This window comes from Cebus imitator, unplaced genomic scaffold (assembly GCF_001604975.1).
Source record: "Cebus imitator isolate Cc_AM_T3 unplaced genomic scaffold, Cebus_imitator-1.0 Scaffold576, whole genome shotgun sequence".
Classification (NCBI taxonomy): Eukaryota; Metazoa; Chordata; class Mammalia; order Primates; family Cebidae; genus Cebus; species Cebus imitator.
The window spans coordinates 1,006,530-1,025,912 of NW_016107891.1; the positions used below are offsets into that span (position 1 = coordinate 1,006,530).

The 19,383-nt window shown below is 37.3% G+C and overlaps 1 protein-coding gene across 3 annotated transcripts in view; it reads left to right on the forward strand.

Moving 5' to 3' along the window:
* Nucleotides 1-13,236, forward strand: part of VAMP7 (vesicle associated membrane protein 7) — a 54,735-nt gene extending 41,499 nt beyond the window's left edge. For all 3 annotated transcript variants that reach the window (XM_017516229.2, XM_017516232.2, XM_017516231.2), the window contains 2 exons: nucleotides 9,220-9,312; nucleotides 11,384-13,236. In XM_017516229.2, coding sequence (XP_017371718.1) covers nucleotides 9,220-9,312; nucleotides 11,384-11,452 — 162 coding nt within the window. In that variant the 3' untranslated portion in view covers nucleotides 11,453-13,236. The remainder of the gene's footprint in view (nucleotides 1-9,219; nucleotides 9,313-11,383) is intronic.
* The last annotated feature ends 6,147 nt before the right edge of the window (nucleotides 13,237-19,383 follow it).

A 19,383-nucleotide genomic window follows, 5' to 3' on the forward strand; every position in this document is an offset into this window, starting at 1 on the left:
GTTTTTGCCCATTCAGTATGATATTGGCTGTTGGTTTGTCGTAAATAGCTTTTATTATTTTGAGATAACGTTCCGTCAATACCTAGTTTATTGAGGGTTTTTAGTATAAAGGGCTGTTGAATTTTGTCAAAGGCCTTCTCTGCATCAATTGAGATAATCATGTGGTTTTTGTCTTTGGTTCTGTTTATGTGGTGAATTACGTTTACCGACTTATGTATGTTGAACCAGCCTTGCATCCCTGGGATGAAGCCTACTTGATCATGGTGGATAAGCTTTTTGATGTGCTGTTGCAATCGGCCTGCCAGTATTTTCTTGAAGATTTTTGCATCTATGTTCATCATGAATATTGGCCTGAAGTTTTCTTTTCTTGCTGAGGTCTCTGCTGGGTTTTGGTATCAAGATGATGTTGGTCTCATAAAATGATTTGGGAAGGATTCCCTCTTTTTGGATTATTTGAAATAGTTTCAGAAGGAATGGTACCAGCTCCTCTTTGTATGTCTGGTAGAATTCGGCTGTGAACCCATCTGGACCTGAGCTTTTTTGGGGTGGTAGGCTATTAATTGTTACCTCAACTTCAGACCTTGTTACTGGTCTCTTCAGGGTTTTGACTTCTTCGTGGTTTAGGCTTGGGAGGAGGCAAGTGTCCAGGAATTTATCCATTTCTTCCAAGTTTACTAGTTTATGTGCATAGAGTTGTTTGTAATAATCTCTGATGGTGGTTTGTATTTCTGTGGAATCTGTGGTGATATCCCCTTTATCGTTTTTTATTGCATCTATTTGATTATTCTCTCTTTTCTTTTTTATTAATCTGGCTAGTAGTCTATTTTGTTGATCTTTTCGAAAAACCAGCTTCTGCAAGGATACACAAAGGCTCAAAATAAAGGGATGGAGGAAGATTTACCAAGCAATTCGAGAGCAAAAAAAGAGCAGGAGTTGCAATTCTTGTCTCTGATAATATAGACTTTAAACCAACAAAGATCAAAAGATACAAAGAAGGACATTGCATAATGGTAAAAGGATCAATGCAACAAGAAGAGCTAACGATCCTAAATATATACGCACCCAGTACAGGAGCACAGAGATACATAAGGCAAGTTCTTAATGACTTAAAAAGAGACTTAGACTCCTACACAATAATAGTGGGAGACTTTAACGCCCCATTGTCAATATTAGACAGATCAATGAGACAGAAAGTTAACAAGGATATCCAGGACTTGAACTCAGACCTGGATCAAGCAAACCTAATAGATATTTACAGAACTCTCCACCCCAAATCCACAGAATATACATTCTTCTCAGCACCACATCACACCTACTCTAAAATTGACCACATAATTAGTAGTAAATCACTCCTCAGCAAATGCAAAAGAACGGAAATCATAACCAACAGTCTCTCAGACCACAGTGCAATTGAGTTAGAACTCAGAATTCAGAAACTAACTCAGAACTGCACAGCTTCATGGAAACTGAACAACTGGCTCTTGACTGTTGACTGGATAAACAATGAAATGAAGGCAGAAATAAAGATCTTCTTCAAAACCAACGAGAATGAAGACACAACATACCAGAATCTCTGGGACACATTTAAAGCAGTCTCTAGAGGAAAATATATAGCAATAAATGCCCACATGAGAAGCAAGGAGAGATCTAAAATCACCACCCTATCGTCAAAATTGAAAGAGCTAGAGGAGCAAGACCAAAAAAACTCAAAACCTAGCAGAAGACAAGAAATAACTAAGATCAGAGCAGGACTGAAGGAGATAGAGACACAAAAAAAACCTTCAAAAAATCAATTTAGTATAATTCTTAAGGGGCCTAGTTTTTCAGAATGGTAAATTATCATTGGCTTCAACTTAAAGCCATCAGCTGCATTGGCCCCTAATAAAAGTCAGCTTATCCTTTGAAACTTTGAAGCCAGGCATTGGTTTCTCTCTATGGAAGTCCTAGATGGCATCTTTTTCCAAAAGAAATGTGTTTTGTTTACATTGAAAATCTGTTTTTAGTATACCCACCTTTATCAATGATCTCTAGGTCTCCTGGATAACGTACTGTGGCTTCTCTATCAGCACTTGCTGCTTCACCTTATACTTTTATGTTGGGGAGATGACTTCTTTCCTTAAACCTCATGAACCAACTTCTGCTAGCTTTCAACTTTTCTTCTGCGCCTTCCTCACCTCTCTCACCCTTCATAGAATTGAAGAGTTAGGGCCTTGCTCTGGATTAGGCTTTGGCCTAAGAAATGTTATGGCTGGGTTAATCTTCCATCCAGACCCCTAAAACATTTTCCATATCCGCAGTAAGGCTGTTTTGGTTTATCATTTGTGTGTTCAGTAGAGTAGCCCTCCTAATTTTCAACAGGTGTTCCTTTGCATTCACAACTCGGTTAACTGTCACAGGATACCTAGCTTTAGGCCCATCTCAGCTTTCGATATGCCTTACTCACTAAGCTTAATTAATTTTTTCGTTTGATGTAAAGTGAGAGATGTGTGACTCTTCTTTTCACTTGAATACATAAATGCCATTGTAAGGTTATTAACTGGCCTATTTTCAATATCTTTGTGTCTCAGCAAATAGGGAGGCCTGAGAGGGAGAGAGATGAGAGAATAGCCGGTCAGTGGAACAGTTAGAAAACACAACATTTGTCAGTTAGCCCCATCATCTTATATAGGCACAGTATATGGCACCCTAAAACAATCACAATAGTAACATCCAAGGTCACAGGTCATCATAACAGGTAGAATGAAAACAATGAAAAGTTTGAAATGTTATAAGAATTACCAAAAAACAGACATGAAGTGAGTACATGCTGTTAGACAAACTGTGCTGCCGTATGTTCTTGCTCATAAGTGGGAGTTGAACAATGAGAACACATGGACTCAGGGAGGGGAACATCACACACTGGGGCCTTTGTAGGGGGGTGAGGGGCTGGGGAAGGGATAGCATTAGGAGAAATACCTATTATAGATGATGGGTTGATGGGTGCAGCAAACCACCATGGCATGTATATACCTACTTAAGAAACCTTAACAAAAGGAAAAAAAAAAAAAAAAAGTGCAGGCTAAGCATAAAAAAAGGAAAAATGGTGCTCATCACAGGGTTTCCATAGACCATGATTTGTTTAAAAAAAAAAAAACCATCCATGAAGTGTGATAACGTGAAGTACAATAAAAGGAGATATGCCTGTAATTCTTTCTGTTGTTCTTTTTGCTTTCTGCAGTTCTATTTCCATGTACAATTTTTTTTCACTTCAAACTGAAGAAGTTCTTTTATTGTTTCTTATAGTATTGATCTACTGATGAGAGATTCTCTAAGCCTTTGTCTGAAAATCTATTTAATCTTTTTTTGAAGGATACTTCCTTTGCATATAGTTTTTTTAGTTTTTTACAATGGCAGTTTTAAAAAATATTTCAGTGCTTTAAAAATGCCATTTCATTTTTCTCTGGTTTTCATATGTTCTTGAAGAGGTTGTCATCTCTCTTCGTCTTACTTGAAAAATGATTATTTCCCCACCTTTGGCTGTTTGTTTTTGTGTTTGTGTTAAGGCAGGGTCTCTCTCTGTCATCCAGGCTGGAGTGCAGTGGCACGATCACGGTGTACTGTTGCCGTCACCTCCCAGGCTCAAGTGATCCTCCTGCCTTGCCTTACCTTCCCAAGTAGGACCACAGGCATGCACCATCACACTTAGCTAGTTTTTAAAATTTTTTGTAGAGACGGGGGTCTTCCTGTGTTGCTGTGGTTGGTCTCAAAGTCCTAGGCTCAAGTGATCCTCCCTCCTTGGCTTCCCAAAGTGCTGGAAATACAGGCATGAGCCACCACAACTGCCCTCTTTGGCTGGTTTTAAGAGTGTCTTTTTATGTTTGGTTTTCAACATTTTATATATGGTTATTAGCTTTCTGTGGCTGCTGTCACAAATTATCACAAACTTGGTGGCTTAAAACAACAAAAAATTTGTTTTCTCACTACTGAATTTCAGAAGTTCAAAATCAATTTAACTGGGCTAAAATTAAAGTGTTAGCAGGGCTACACTCCTTCCAGAAGCTCTGTGAGAGAATCTGTTCCTTGCCTCTTCCAGCTTCTGGTGGCTGCCAGTATTTCTTGGCTTATGGCTGTATCATTATAGTTTCTGCCTCTGTGTTCACATTACCTTCTCCTTTGCATGTGTGTCAAGTCTCCACCTACTTTCGTCCTATAAAGACATTTGTGATGTCATTTAGGGCTCATATGGATAATCCAGGATACTCTCTTCATCTCAAGATTCTTAATATAATCACATCCATAAAGACCCTTTTTCCAGATAATATCACATATGTCGTATTCACAGGGATTAGAACACGGGCATATCTTTAGTGCCACCATTCAGCCCACTATAAAGGTATAGGACTCACAGATTCCCAAGGCTGAAATGAAACTATCTATGTGGAGTGAAGAGACCATCAGGCTGGCTGTTCAGCTTGCCTTTGTCATTCTGACAGGGACTTTTATATCTTGGTTTTTTTTCTACGTACCCCCATCCCAGCCCCAAGGGAAGCTTTGGCAAAGTGTAACAATTGTTCTTTATAGGTGAACTTGTTTTAAACAGGTAGTTTGTCAGTGTTCAGATGTTGACCTGATGATGGTGGAGGAATCTCCATTACAACCTATTGAATCACACAACTATGTTCAGATTTATTAGTTCCATTGCTCACTGCTTTTTCTCATCCACATCATCTTCCTCTTTCTTTAATTATTTATTGTGATTTACTCTTTGGTGTATCCCCACACGTTTTCTTCATATGAGTTTATGGGTGATAATCCCTTCAAGAGCAAAAGTGTTATTTTGGTCTCATATTTGAACAGTGTTTTGACTGGTGTAGAATTCTAGGATTAAGATCATTTTCTCTCAAAATTCTCTGATTATTGCCGCATTTCAGTGCATGAAGAATTTAGGCATCTGAGAAGTACAACAATTATACATTTTACAGGGTTTTTATTTGGGCCAAGTTTGAGAACTGCAGCCCAGGAGCATAGATTCAAGTTGCCCTGAATGTATGCTCTGATTAGCAGCAGTTACAAGTGGGTTTTTAAAGGAAAAAAGGAGAGGCAGTATCTAATTTGTTTACCAAGAATTTACATTAAAATAACGTAAGCTATTGATTGATTGGCTATACATTGTTCTTGGTATCACACATTCCAGGAAAATGGAGATAATGGGTGAGGCAGCTTGTCGGCCACAAAATGCCTTTTAACAGTTGCCCCTCTGGGAATTGTGTGGGGGGTATGACTAATGTCCCATACTCGTGTCTTCTGGGCTTGATAAATTTTATATACCTCACATAGCTCAGACTACTCTGAGTTGTTTTTGTTTTCTCATTTCCCCCTTTTGATCAAAATCTTTCTCTTCTGAAAGCATTGATCAGCATTTTAGATGTAAGTGTATCCCATGTCACTGGGGAGGCTCATTCCCAGATACTCTTGTCTGATGTTGGATGGAAAGAAGTTAAAAAAGGGTACTATGGCTTAAAGAACTTAGTGAGGTTTCAAGGCCAAATTGATTGGCAATGCAGAGGGGCAGAGCAACAGGATCTCAGTTAAGCCATCCACTCACAATGGAGCCATGGCATGAACAGCTACACAGTTTAGTCAAGTCCACCCTCACCTATGACACCAATTGCAAATTTGGAGGATTCCCCAAACCACCCTCAGGTTTGATAGTTCATTAGGAGGATTTATAGTACTCCATGAACACTATTATACTCACAGTTATGGTTTATTATAGGCAAATTATACATAGTAAGATCAGCCAAGCAAAAAAGTGCATAGGGTGGAGTTTGGGAAGATACTAAATGTAGAGCTTCTGTTGTCCTCTCCCATGGAGTCGGGACACATTACTCTCCTGGTATCAACATGTGACAACATGTACAGAGCATTGCCCAACAGGGAAACTTACTCAAGCCTTAGTGTTCAGAGTTTTTATTGGGGTTTTATTTATTATGTAGGCATTATTGACTGACTGCCCTCTGGCTTGATCTGTCTCCAGCTCCACTGGACGTGATCCAAATCCCCCTAAATCACTTATTTTTTTTCCTGGGTGACTTTCCCCTCCCCTAAATCACACTGTTAATATCTAGATTTTAATTTATTAGAAAAGGAAATCAAGGCTGTGCATGGTGGCTCATACCTATAATCCTAATATTTTGGGAGGCCAAAGCCAAAAGATCTCTAGAATCCAGAAGTTCAAGACCAGCCTGGGCAACATAGTGAGACCTTATCTCTACAAAACAAAACAAAAATGGGTGTGATGGGGTATGCCTGTAGTCCTAGTTACTTGGGAGGCTGAAGATGGAGAATTGCTTGAACCCTGGAATTCAGAGCTGCAGAGAGCCATGATCACACCACTGCATTCCAGCCTGGGTGACAGAGGGGTGACCTCCATCTCAAAAAAAAAAAGGAAAAATTTTTAAATCCCATTTATGATAGCATCAAAAAGAGTAAAATAGGAATAAATTTAGCCAAGGATATAAAAAATGTGTACAATGAAAACTATGAAACATTGATGAGAGAAATTCAAAAAGACACAAATCAATGGAAAGATATCCTGTTTTTGGATTGGAAGAATCAATATTATTAAAACGTCCATACTGCCCAAAGCAATACAAAATTAAACACAACCTCTATTGATATTCCAATAGCATTTTTCAAAGAATAGGAAAAAAAATTCTAAAATGTGAATGCAACTAGAGGACATTATATTAAGTGAAATATACCAGACACAGACAGTACTGTATAATTTCACTTATATATGGAATCTAAAAAATGTCGAGTTCATAAAAGCAAAGAGTAGAACAGTGGTTGCTGGGGGTGGTAGACAGAGTTGTTCGTTAAAGTGTATGAACTTGCAGTTATAAGATGAATAAGTTCTGGATATCTGACATACAACATGGCAACTATAGTTAATAATGAATATTTGAAATATGTTATATAAATAGATCTCAAGCATTCTCACCACACACCCAAAAAAGTAACTATGTGAGGTGATAGATATTTTACTTAACTTGATTATGGTAATCATTTCATGATGTATACATGTGTCATAATATCACATTACATACCTTGAATATATACCATTTTTATTTGCCAATTATACTTCAAGGCAGAAAAAAATAAAAGTAGAGTAGAAATAAAAGCTTGGAGTTCTTAGATGTTACTAAAAGTGTAACATTTGACTTTTTTCAATATTCTTACCACATGGTAGGTAGGGCCTTTTAGTCTGAAGATTCAAGTCTGTCTTAGTTTGGGGATATTTTCTTCGGTTAGTCCTTGGATTATTGATCCTTGTCTTTTGGCTGTATTCTCTCCTGTGACTGCTAATAGGTGCCTAAATCGGTACCAGGCACATAATAAATGTTAAATGTCTGTTGATTGTATAAATTGATCCTGGATTTGCTTGATCAGTTTTCCATGTATCTTACATCTTTCATAATTTACAACCTAGACATTTTGCCCTGTTTTCAGAGCAAATTGTTTGAGTTGTTACTGCAGAAGCTGTTTTTGGTCATTTATGTTCTGCATTTAAAAAATTATGCCAGTCATTTTATTAAAATATAGTTTTTTGAATATTATTTAATTTTTCATGTCCTCTGATGACTTTGTTTAAAATTAGTGCAATTATGTCTTGTATCTGAGGATACTTATTGGAAATTTTTTATTAGTATTATTCTATCTTGTTTCCCATATTAACTTAGCTCCATTAAGGACTGTTTGACCCCATTGCTTTTTTTTGTCTCCTCACTTTAACCACTGGTTCTTCTCAAAAGTTCTAGTCAATGCATATATTCTATTCAACATATATATTTAGTTCTAGATGTAATCAGTTTTGGTCTGTGCCTCCAGGTGGCATCCTGTGTAGTCTTCAGCAAGTGAAACCCAAAGGCTGGTGCCACTGTCAGTTGTTCTACTGCAGAGACTTTGTGGAGAATGTGGTTGGAGAGGAATGTATGGTTAAGGGAGTGGATTTTTAAAAACCGATATGTTGAAGTGTAATATACATAAATACATCAACTGTAAGCATACAACTTGTTGTATTTTCATAAAGTGAACATACCATGTAGAACCAATACCCAAATTAAGAACTAGAGTATGAACAGTACCCCAGAAGCTCCCTTCTGCCTTCTTCTAGTCACTACTCCCCTCCAAAGGTGACCACTGTCCTGATTTCTCCATATAGATTAATAAAATATGGCAGGAGCCGAGAGTGGTGGTACACACCTATAGTCCCAGCTACTCAGGAGGCTAACGTGGGAGGATTGTTTGAGCCCAGGAGGTCGAGACTGCAGTGAGTCGTAATTGTGCCACTGCACTCCAGCTTGGGTGACAGAGCAAGACCCTGTCTCAAAAAATATATAAATAAATAAAATATAGCAAGTATTCTGTCAAGTTTCTATTGCTCAAAATGATGTTGGTGAGATTTATCTGTGACATGTAGATTGTAAATTATGTAAACGTAGTCATAGATTGTGAATTCTCATTACTGTATTGTATTCCATGGTATGACTCTCCTACAATTTATTTATGCATTGTACAATTGATAGGCATTTGGGTGGTTTCCAGTTTAAGATATGAAAAGTAGTGCTGTCCAAAACATTTTTGTATGTCTTTTGGTGAATTTGTGCATACATCTGTTGGGTACATACCTAGAGTGGAATTGCTGGATTATTAGGGAGTTTTGTTGGTTGGTTGGTTGGTTGCCTTTTTGTTTTAAATCCCTTGTATCTGGTGGGAATCGTTCAGTAGATATTGAGAAATTGATTATGCAAAAGAAAATGGATAGCAGAAGGAATGAAGTTCTATGGGTTTTGGCTCTCACAAAAGTAAATACGTATCTTCCTACAGAAATCAAACAGGTTTTTATGGCTCAAAGTCCCAGAATTATACTGGGCAGAATAGGAGAATGTTCTTGCAGTCAGCTGACTTTAAAGGAGCCTTTCTTATTAGAAGTATAGAGAGGAAAATGTTGCTGCATTGGAGAAGAAAAAAGAGGGAAGACTTTCCATTAGGCTCATACTGCTTATGATAGACCTGGCAGAGTGTTGCTTTTGGCAACTATTGAGTATAAATGGCCAGTCTCTACTTGTAAAGAGAGATCATTGGACTTCAGCAGAATTAATGGAAGTAAAATGCTGTTACTGCAAATCATTCACATGGTTGGTGCCAGGGTTAAAACAATTCTTGCTTCTTTTCTAGTCTGTCACCTTCAAAACTACTAGCAGAAATCTTGCCCGAGCCATGTGTATGAAGAACCTCAAGCTCACTATCATCATTATCATCGTATCAATTGTAAGTTTTTGTCCTTTTAGTGTGTGGCTTTATTTTTCAGTCTCTAAGAAAGTAGGTTCTAGAATTCTTTCTCAGTGATTAACACTCTGAAATGAGCTACATATGCCTTTTAATAGTGAAACAGATGACCAGGCAGTGCCTTTCCTATGAAGTCACTATGAAATATCTCTATTTAAACTCCTCCTTCCTATTGAGAATTAGTATATATAAAGAGACATATAAAACTGACCTCACAGAAATGTAGTTATTTTAAATAAAGATATTTCTGTTTATATGTAATAGGTTTATTGTCATTTTTAAATTAATTATGTATTTTTAAAGTTTTAATTTCTAATATGGCAAATGCTGATAATTATAATCCCCCTTAAACAAGAACCATTTGGAGTCCTCAGTAATTTTTGAGGGTGTAAAGAGGTCCTAAACCACAAATTAAAGAACTATTGCTAACAGATGGGGGGTGCTTTATTCTGTGGTAGTTCATGGCCAGATAAAGTTGCCTTTCCTCCCCATCATCCAGTCATGTCCAGAAGCCCAAAGCTTACCTCCAAGCAGATACCTCTGACCCTCCTTCTCCTTGAGCACAGCTTGAGGGTCCTCTGCCTTAGACAGCTGGATTTATCTAAAAGAGAAGAACAGTCATAAATCTATAGATTTGATACCGGAAGTAATTGTCATCGCCTTCAATGGTTCCTTGCTCAGGCTCTTCTTTCTAATGGCACATTTTAGGCTCCTGAGCTTAGCTTCTTATTATTTGGTCCGGAAATTTAGGTTGATTTGTACAGCTGAATTATTGTTAATTTCAGAATATATTTACTGATTACTTAGGACATGCAGAGCACAGCTCTAAATGCAATATCAATCTTTGCCAAAAGGTATTGTCACCTAACTAGATGTACTTCAGCTGGAAAAATCCTTATATTACAGCTGTGACAAATAGTCAATTTTATATCAAGTTGGTAAATTTTACAATTGTGGCATATGTATGTGTGTGTGTGAATATGATGTCAGAAGCTCAACCTATTCATTAATAAACAGAATCTACTGTAATCTGCCCCAACCCTGGCAATATTTATAGTTCCCTACAAGGAAAAATGCTTTGCTTACTTTTAGAGTGAAGGGCATGCAATTCGTAAATACATCTTTTTCCAAGCTTGCAATTAATGAAATCAGTCACTTAAAGATCTCAAAAAGTTGTAATTTAAAGCAAAACAAAGCCAGGCACAGTGGCTTATGCCTGTAATCCCAGCACTTTGGGAAGCTGAGGTGGGAGGATTGCTTGAGGCCAGGAGTTTGAAACCAGCCTGGTCAACATAGTGACACCCTATCTCTACAAAAACAATCAAAAAATCAAAATAAAGTGACTAACGTAGTGAACCTAATGTTTAAAATCTATTTTTTGTAATGTAATAATATGAACAAGTAGTGACTATTTCATATCATAATTTAAAATTATAATTCTAGAATTAAAAAGCAAACACATCTGTAATAGCACCAGCATTTTTGCAGTGTTACTTGTATCATCTGCTTTTCTTTGATTTGGTCGTCGTAATTATTGTGTCGTTATCCACTGAAGAGTTTGTAGCAATGTTCTTGCTCATAAGTGATACAGATGAAAGGCTTCTACTCAGGCTTCTAAAATATTATATTAATTAAAAATTATATCTTATATTAATCAAAAATTCATGTGCAAAACCTAAAAATATAGTTAATGAAATCATACTTCAGGAGAATTATGGTTATTTGTGATGTTTTATGACTTGTTACTGGCACATCAGTAAGAGTTGCTCAATGAGCCTTGATTCTGCCAAGTTACCACTGAAGAGCAACAACCCCACTGCTTTCTCTCCCACTGAAGAAAACGCTAGAATTCAAGTGGGTGTGAGTTATATCAAAAAGAACAATTTTAACTACACTTCTGTCTTGGAAAATACATGATTTGTGTGTTTCATTACTTTATAACTTCTTCTCTAATGGAATAAGAAGTATTTCTTAATAAGGTTCTACTTTCTTATATATGTTATTTAGAAGAATATGAGTCAAGAAAATAAAATTGCCCGCCTCCTCCTTCCAGGTGTTCATCTATATCATTGTCTCACCTCTCTGTGGTGGATTTACATGGCCAAGCTGTGTGAAGAAATAAGAAAGAAAAAGTTAACATTAACTAAGGATATGAGAGAACAAGGAGTTAAAAGCAATCCATGTGACTCAAGCCTTTCACATACTGACAGATGGTATCTGCCAGTCTCTTCAACCCTCTTCTCACTTTTTAAAATCTTGTTCTATGCCTCCAGATTTATCTTTGTCTTATCAACCAGTTTATTCCTGTAAACTTCAGATTGAACCATTCATTGCAGCAGTAGCCTTAAAAAGGCTTTTGTTTATTTCTTTGGTTTGTTAACTAGTGTCATCTATTTAGAGAAACATTTTTGTTTTTAATTGCACAAAACTGTCGCCACTAGTCTTACGAGCTATCTACTAAAACTATGGAGAAACTTTGTATGCGCACACAAAAGTATTCAAGAGATAGTATTGCTAACATCTCATCTTAATGTCTTTTGTTATTGAGAAGTTTTAGGTGCTTCAAAACAATATAAATGGATAATAGTTGTTATTTGGGAAATTGTAATGATGTTGGTGCTGCTTGCTTCTAAGAACTCAGACAAGTAAACTATGAAACATTCTTATTTCAATTAGATGGGGAACATTTTGCTAGCCCATTAGAAGCACACAGAATTATCCTTGTCCCGCTAGTATTCACTTTCAGGAATAAAGTTCAGAGTACTGATCATTTACGATACAGATAGCTCGATATCTTCTGTTTTTCCATTGCTGTTGATTTGAGAAGATGAAGGTTTAAATATTGTTGAAGGTTGTAGTTTTTAAAAATATATTCCTTTTTCTTCTGTGAATATTTGGGGCAATTGTGTCGCTAATAGAATGTGTAGTAGAGGGGGTGGGGAGGTAAATTCCTCTGACTTGCCAGAGAAAAAGAAGGGAACCACAGTGGACGTACTAGCATTTTAGCTGTGCAAAGGGAGGTAGTGTGGGAAAAATGTTTCCATTCTGGGAAAAGCCCAAACTGAATATGGTCAGCAGTCAACTCCAGGGCTTGGGCTTGACTCCTGTCGAATAATAGTTTGAGCATTCTTTATGGTTTAATAAATTCTTAAATCTGCCTAGTTTTGAAGAATTCTTTTGTGAAACTTTAAAGAGAATAGACAGTATGAGGTATAGAATTAATACAAAACAGTTTAACAACCATTTAACTGCAGGGTAAGAAAATTGGACTGTAATCATATGGCTACTGGCATCTGTTACCTAGTATGTATTTTTGGTGTGTATCTGAAAGGAAGACATTTTCTACCCTAGATCCAATAGCATTTATTTATCAATAAGTGCCATTAAATTGAAATTATATTACAGTTTACACTTTCTCAATGAATAAACAAATTAGTCTGTAGAATCTAGCCACCTGTTTAGCCTAGTCATGTGCCTTGAACATATATGTGTCCCATAATCTCGCTCATGGTACCTGTTCTTCCATCCAAACCTTTCAATTCATGCTACCTGATTCATTTATTTGACATGTATCTTAGGCCCACTTGAACTCTTTTCTTGTTTATCTAGCATAGCACAAATGTTTTTCCAGTATCCTTTATCAACACTAATGCCTCTTAATTGCATCAGCATTTCCTGTTGGAAAATACATCTGTTCCAGAAAAACATTTGGCATTCCTGAATAATTTCCAAATGCTTATTTTCCCTTCTTATACATACCCGAATAAAATTGATGTGCATGTTTTAGGGATCAATTACCTAAGTGTTCCTTGGTCTATTTATGTATAAGAATGCTTTTTAAAGCACATGTCTCATTTTAAATGATGCACAAACTGAGGACGTTAATAAAATTCAAGAGTAATACAATGATTTGTGTGTTTTAAAAGTTCTTTCTGGAACCTGATTTCTTCTGATGACATTTGCCATTGTGTACAGAACAAAAATATTTTACTTATGCTGAAAATATATTAAGAAGTGTTACGTGGAGCCTTTCCATAAAAAATCAATAGCATAATCTCAGGTGTGTAGAATTTCTTCAAAACCAAGACACAAATGAACGTTAAAAATATATAGCCCATACTGAAACCAAGGAAAGATTCTGAAATGATCACACAGCCTTCACAACTATCATATTGAGCCCATGATTTAGACAGAACTAAAAAAAGAACCTGAGAGATTTTCATCCAGTTTAGCACAATTCTGAAAAATCTTTCTATCTAAAGTTAAATGACTGGTTCTGAAAAAGATGACTCAAAGCAAAGGCATAACAGTGGGAGGGAATAATTCAATATAGCAAACAGGGTTAGCTAAAGAGAAATAAAAGAAAAACAGGTAAAAAATACACAAATAAGTCACAAAATAATCATAATTAGGACCTCTGAATGTAAGGTGGCTAAAGTCAGGTATAGAATATGTTTTTGTACAGGCTGCAGTAACTTAAAAACAGCCTATTTAAGTTCTCCCTAGGCTTCATTCAGGTTTCAACTGAAGTATCCATTCTCTAACAGAGAAAAAGAAAAGATGTTTGTTTATTTGGTTGTTATGAATAAAGGAAGAAGTGACACCAGCTATTTCTCTTTACATCTAACCCTTGGCAAAAAGTCGAATACTGTCACAATCCAAAAGTTTCCTTAATAGTGAATGTGTGTGCCTTTAGATAATGGTTTCTTCTTACTTGACTCTGTTGGTATCTATCTTTTCTGGCCTCAAAATAGACAAAGATATTGGGTTGCTTCCCAGGGTATCTTGATGGAAATGAATATAACAACAGTAACAGCAGCGCCCTAGACCCTACCAAAGTGTTCTATATTAGAAGCAAGTCTATTTCTTGCAATGCCATCTTCTCAAGTATAATAAACAGGGTAAAGTAGTGGTTATGGTTGGCATGTCTATCCGTGTGAATCCAGTGAAGACAGCAGAGCCAAGACAAGTGTTATGGAAACCAGGAGTTTAATACAGGATTCAAGCTTACACGAATGTGTGAAAAACGGAAGTGAAGGTCTGAAAGGCCGGTACCAGAAGAACAGTCCTGAGTGCTTTCACTTGAGGCATTGACATAGGTGGACAGGTCAGAGCTTGCTGGAAAACCTGAGAATCTCTGTATGTCTGTGTGCTGATAATGGTTTTACTGTGTCCCCACCCAAATCTCACTTTGAGTTCTAATCCCTATAATCCCCAAATGTCGAGGGAGGGACTCAGTGGGAGGTGATTGGACCATGGGGGCAATTTCCCACATGCTGTCATGCTGTTCTTATGATAGTGAGGGAGTTCTCATGAGATCTGATGGTTTTATAAGTGTTTGACAGTTCCTCCTTCACACACTCACTCTTTCCTGCCACCTTGTGAAGAAGGTGACTACTTCCCGTTCCACCAAGATTGTAAGTTTCCTGAGGCCTCCCCAGCCATGTGAAACTGTGAGTCAATTAAACCTCTTTGCTTTATAAACTACCCAGTCTTGGGTAGTATCTGTATAGTAGTGTGAGAGCAGACTAATAACACTTGCCAAAGTTTGTGTGTGAAGAGAGACATATGAAAAGGTTTATGGAAGCCACAGCCTCAGTAGATCTGATGCAAGTACCAAGTAATAGGCTTGTAGCCCCACTTGGTCAGCATGACTAGCAGTCCACAGAATGAGTTGGATATGGAATGAAGAAGACTGAGGAAAATCTGGGACACCAGGCACCTAAGCATCTTTGTGTCCCTTGGAGGGTACTGGCCTCCACTTTTGTTCTGCTTTCCAAGTCTCATATAAGTTCATCTCACTGAGAAAAGCTAACCCTAAAACAGTTTAGGGTAAGGGGATTCTATGAAATTCTCAGCTTCTGGCAAGAGCAATGGTGCCAGTCTAGTATAACCCAGTTCCTCCTAGACTCATTCATAAGATTGGCTCTACTGCTTTATCAAGACAATTTAGGTAAGTTAAAGCATTCTTCTGGTCAGAATACACTGTAGAAGATTATTTTGGGTTCATGCTGTTTATTAAACCCAATCTAAATCCAAAATATGCTGTGACTTTTTACGTCTCTTTTCCAAAGAGAAGGAAAATCATGACAATATTCTGTATAAGAAAACTAACATACACAGGCTGACACCCTGATTTTTCTTTTTAAATCTCCATTCCAAGTTTAGAAAAGCACAAAGAAAACTTTTAAAAGCCTCATAGAGAATATTAAATTCAAGACTGCAACTTAGACTTTCACTGCTGGCCAAGATGGAGTAACAGAGACGGCATTTACCCACCGGCCTGAAATAACACCCCAGACAGACAAAATATATGAAGCAATTTTCAAGACACTGGACACTAGACAAAAAAGGACAGTGATATTTCAAAGAGTTGAATCCTACAATTGTACCAGTTTATTCTGTTGAGAGAGTATCTAGGTCATAATACAATGAAGAGGAACCCAGGCAGAGCCTGGCAGATTCCCTGGGTTGAGACATGACTTGTGATTTCCAAGGAGATCAAGACAAATGTCTTTGCAGGATAGAGTACTGGAGAGGAGAGAGCTACACAGAAAGGACCCTAGATATGAGGAAACTAGTCAATGGCAGGGAGAGAACCACCCAAAAAAAGATTAGAAGGAAGAGTTTCCTGCACTCGCACAGGACCAGAAGTAGTGTCTGTATATGCATTCAAACTGAAAAACTTCATGATTCACAGAGTATTTGATAGAGTTTCCAGAAATGTCTTACCTCAGTAGTGGAGAATAAATAGCCCTAGGCCAGAGCTTCTCAACCTTGGCACTGTTGACATTTGGAGCCAGATATTTTTTGTCATGTGGGGCTGTCCTGTGCATTGTATTATAGTATTTTGCCAGCATCCCTGGCCATCAATCTACGAGATGCCAGGGCACTGTCTTTCCAGTTCTGACAACCAAAAATGTCCCAAATGTTTTCACAAAATTGGGAGGACAAAATTGCCCCTGATTAAGAACCACTGCTCTAGGCTAAACACAGCTGTCATCCAGCTTGATAAATTTTAAAAGTAAGACCTGGGAGGATCAAACTCCAGGTAACTATGGAAATACAAACACAGCACACAAATTAAAACTCACTGTGATGTGCAACCAAATTTGAATTCAGGATTAAGAAACTAACTCAAAACTGCACAACTACATAGAAACTAAACAACCTGCTCCTGAATGGCTACTGGATAAATAATGAAGGCAGAAATAAAGATGTTCTTCAAAACTAATGAGAACGAAGACACAACTTACCAGAATCTCTGGGACACATTTAAAGCAGTGTCTAGAGGGAAATTTATAGCACTGAATGCCAACCAGAGAAGTGAGGTAGGATATAAAATTGACACCCTAACGTCATGATGAAAAGAACTAGAGGAACAAGATCAAACAAATTCAAAAGCTAGCAGAACACAAGAAATAACTAAGATCAGAGCAGAACTGAAGGAGATAGAGACACAAAAAACCCTTCAAAAAATCAGTAAAGCCAGGAGCTGGTTTTTTGAAAAGATCAACAAAATAGACCAATAGCCAGACTAATAAGAAAAGAGAGAAGACTCAAATAGATGCAATTGAAAAATGATAAAGGGGATATCACCACCAATCCCACAGAAATACAAACTACCATCAGAGATTACTACGAACGCCTCTCTGAAAATAAACAAGTAAATCTAGAAGAAATGGATAAACTCCTGGTCACTTAAACACCCTCTCAAGACTAAACCAGGAAGAAGTTGAATTCCTGAATAGACCAATAACAAGGTCTGAAGTTGAGGCAGTAATAGCCTACAAACCAAAAAAAGTCCAGGACCAGACAGGTTCACAGCCGAATTCTACCGGAGGTACAAAGAGGAGCTGATACCATTCCTTCTGGAACTATTCCAAACAATACAAAAAGAGAGAATCCTCCCTAACTCATTTTATGAGACCAACATCATCCTGATACCAAAACCTGGCAGAGACGCAACTAAAAAAGAAATTTCGGGCCAATATCCATGATGAACATTGATGCAAAAATCTTCAATAAAATACTGGCAAACCAAATCCAACAGCAAATCAAAAATCACAAGTTGGCTTGACCCCAGGGATGCATGGCTGGTTCAACATCCGCAAATCTATAAATGTAATCTGTCACATAAACAGAGCCAGAGACAAAACCACATGATTATCTCAATAGATGCAGAGAAGCCCTTCAACAAAATTCACCAGCCTTTATGCTAAAAACTCTCAATAAACTAGGAATTAATGGAATGTATCTCAAAATAATAAGAGGTATTTATGACAATCCCACAGCCAATATCATAGTGAATAGGCAAAAACTGGCTAGGGCCATCAGGCAAAAGAAAGAAATAAACAGTATTCAAATAGAAAGAGATGGTGTCAAATTGTCCCTGTCTGCAGATGACATGATTGTATATTTAGAAAACCCCATCATCTCAGCCAAAAATCTCTGTAAACTGATAAGCAACTTCAGCAAAGTCTCAGGATACAAAATCAATGTGCAAAAATCACAAGCATTCCTATACACCAATAATAGAGAGCCAAATCATGAGTGAACTCCCATTCACAATAGCTACAAAGAGAATGAAATACCTAGGAATACAACTTACTTACAAGGATGTGAAGGACCTCTTCAAGGAGAACTACAAACCACTGCTCAAGGAAATAAGAGAGGATACAAACAGATGGAAAAACATTCCATGCTCATGGTTAGGAAGAATTAATATCATGAAAATGACCATACTGCCCAAAGTAATTTATACATTCAATGCTATCCCCATCAAGCTACCAATGACTTTCTTCACAGAATTGGAAAAAAAAAAAAACAAACCTTAAACTTCATATGGAACCAAAACAGAGCCTACATAGCCGGAGGCATCACGCTACCTGACTTCAAACTATATTATAAGGCTACGGTAATCAAAACAGCATGGTACTGGTACCAAACAGAGATACATAGCAATGGAAGAGAACAGGGCCTCAGAGAGAACACCACACAACTACAACTATCTGATCTTTGACAAACCTGACAAAAACAAGGATTGGGGAAAGGATTCCCTATTTAATAAATGGTGTTGGGAAAACTGGCTAGCCATATGCAGAAAGCTGAAACTGGATCCTGTCCTTACAACTTATACAAAAATTAACTCTAAATGGATTAAGGATTTAAACATGAGGCCTAACACCATAAAAACTCTAGAAGAAAACCTAGGCAATACCATTCAGGACATAGGCATGGGCAAGGACTTCATGACTAAAACACCAAAAGCATTGGCAACAAAAGCCAAAATAGATAAATGGGATCTAATTAAACTTAAAAGCTTCTGCACAGCAAAAGAAACTGTCAATAGAGTGAACCAGCAACCAACAGAATGGGAAAATTTTTCACGACCTACCCATCTGACAAAGGGCTAATATCCAGAATCTATGGAGAACTTAAATTTATAAGAAAAAAACAACCCCATCCAAAAGCAGGCAAAGGATATGAACAGACACGTTTCAAAAGGAGACATTCATGCAGCCAACAAACATATGTAAAAAAGGCCATCATCACAGGTCATTAGAGAAATGCAAATCAAAACCACATTGAGATACCACCTCATGCCAGTTAGAATGGTGATCATTAAAGAAATTAGGAGACAACAGATGCTGGAGAGGATGTGGAGAAATAGGAATGCTTTTACACTGTTGATGGGAGTATATATTAATTCAACCATTGTGGAAGACTGTGTGGTGATTCCTCAAGGATCTAGAAATAGAAATACCATTTGACCCAGCAATCCCATTACTGGGTATATACCCAAAGGAATATAAATCATTCTATTATAAAGACACATGCACACATATGTTTACTGTGGCACTGTTCACAATAACAAAGACTTGGAACCAACCCCAATGCCCATCAATGATAGACTAGATAAAGAAAATGTGGCATATATACACCATGGAATACTACACAGCCATAAAAAGGATGAGTTCATGTCCTTTGCAGGGACATGGATGACACTGGAAACCATCATTCTTAGCAAACTAACACAAGAACAGAAAACCA